This window comes from Brassica napus (genome assembly GCF_020379485.1).
Source record: "Brassica napus cultivar Da-Ae chromosome A7 unlocalized genomic scaffold, Da-Ae chrA07_Random_3, whole genome shotgun sequence".
Taxonomy (NCBI): Eukaryota; Viridiplantae; Streptophyta; class Magnoliopsida; order Brassicales; family Brassicaceae; genus Brassica; species Brassica napus.
The window spans coordinates 1-1,201 of NW_026014077.1; the positions used below are offsets into that span (position 1 = coordinate 1).

Below are 1,201 nucleotides of genomic sequence, written 5' to 3' on the forward strand. Positions count from 1 at the left end.
TTCGGCTAAATGTTTTGGTGTACGACAATTAGTTGCCCAATGACCTTTCATGCCGCATCTGTAGCAAACCTTTCCCGTTTGCCTTTTATCATCCTGGCCCTTTTCATTCTTTTCATTTTCGTGGAAGTTTTTGTTATCTCTTTCATCATAGGGACGAAATTTTCTTCCTCGTCCTCTTCTACGACCATGATAACGGTTTTCACCACGTCCATGACCTCGTCCAGTGGAACGAGCTTGATGGTTTAAAGTCACGAGTTGATTATTCTTCTCCGCAACAAGGAGGACTTGCATCAACTCCGAGTAACGGGTATATCCATTCACCTGGTACTGTTGCTGCATGATTACATTTTCAGGATGGAACGTAGAGAGAATTTTTTCGATCATATCATAATCAATTATTTTCTCTGCACATAACATTATCCTCGAAGTAATTCCTAACATCGCGGAATTAAACTCACTAACACTTTTGTAATCCTGGAACCGGAGATGGATCCACTCGTGTTTAGCTTCCGGTAAGATCACATATTTCTGATGATCGAACCTCTCTTTTAAAGATTTCCAGAGGTCACAAGGATCCTCTTTTGTAATATATTCATCCTTTAAACCATCGTGGATGTGGTGTCGTAAAAATATCATGGCTTTTGCCTTTTTCTCATCCGACACCATTTTTGAACTATCGATGGTTTCCAAAAGCCTGTTTCCTCTCAGATGCATTTTTGCACCCACTGCCAAGGTCATATAATTATTTTCCGTTATATCCAGGGCATTAATTTCGAGCTTTGTCAAATTCGACATCATAACTGTATTCATAGAATAATTATATAAATATAATAATTACGAGAATTTAAATGTGTAATTTAAATGCAGAAATTAAAGGCTTAAAATAAAAGCAAAAATTAAATTGCAGAAATTTAAATTGCAGGAATTTAAATAGCATAAATAAAATCAGGAGGCTCAGCCTACCACATGATCCGAGGAGTCATAGACTGCCATATTGATTATTTTCAAAGTCCGAGGAGACATGGTCTACCATTTTGACTTTTTCTTTTTTCAAGGCCCGAGGAGACTTAGTGTACCATTTTTGACTTTTTCTTTTTTTATTCACGGAAGCAAAGCCTACCACGTGTTTCTCGGATCGTGAAGGCATAACTACCATAACGATCAGTCGGGAAAGACAGCGCCTATCATCCCGAAAAACAAA

General features: G+C 37.9%; 1 protein-coding gene across 1 annotated transcript; it reads right to left on the reverse strand.

The window, feature by feature from the left end:
* Window positions 1-69: 69 nt before the first annotated feature.
* Window positions 70-714, reverse strand: LOC125594390 (the record flags this gene model as incomplete). Its single annotated transcript, XM_048770655.1, has 1 exon — window positions 70-714. A coding segment is annotated over exon 1 (645 nt), but the record flags the coding sequence as incomplete, so codon positions are not given.
* Between the last annotated feature and the right edge of the window lie 487 nt (window positions 715-1,201).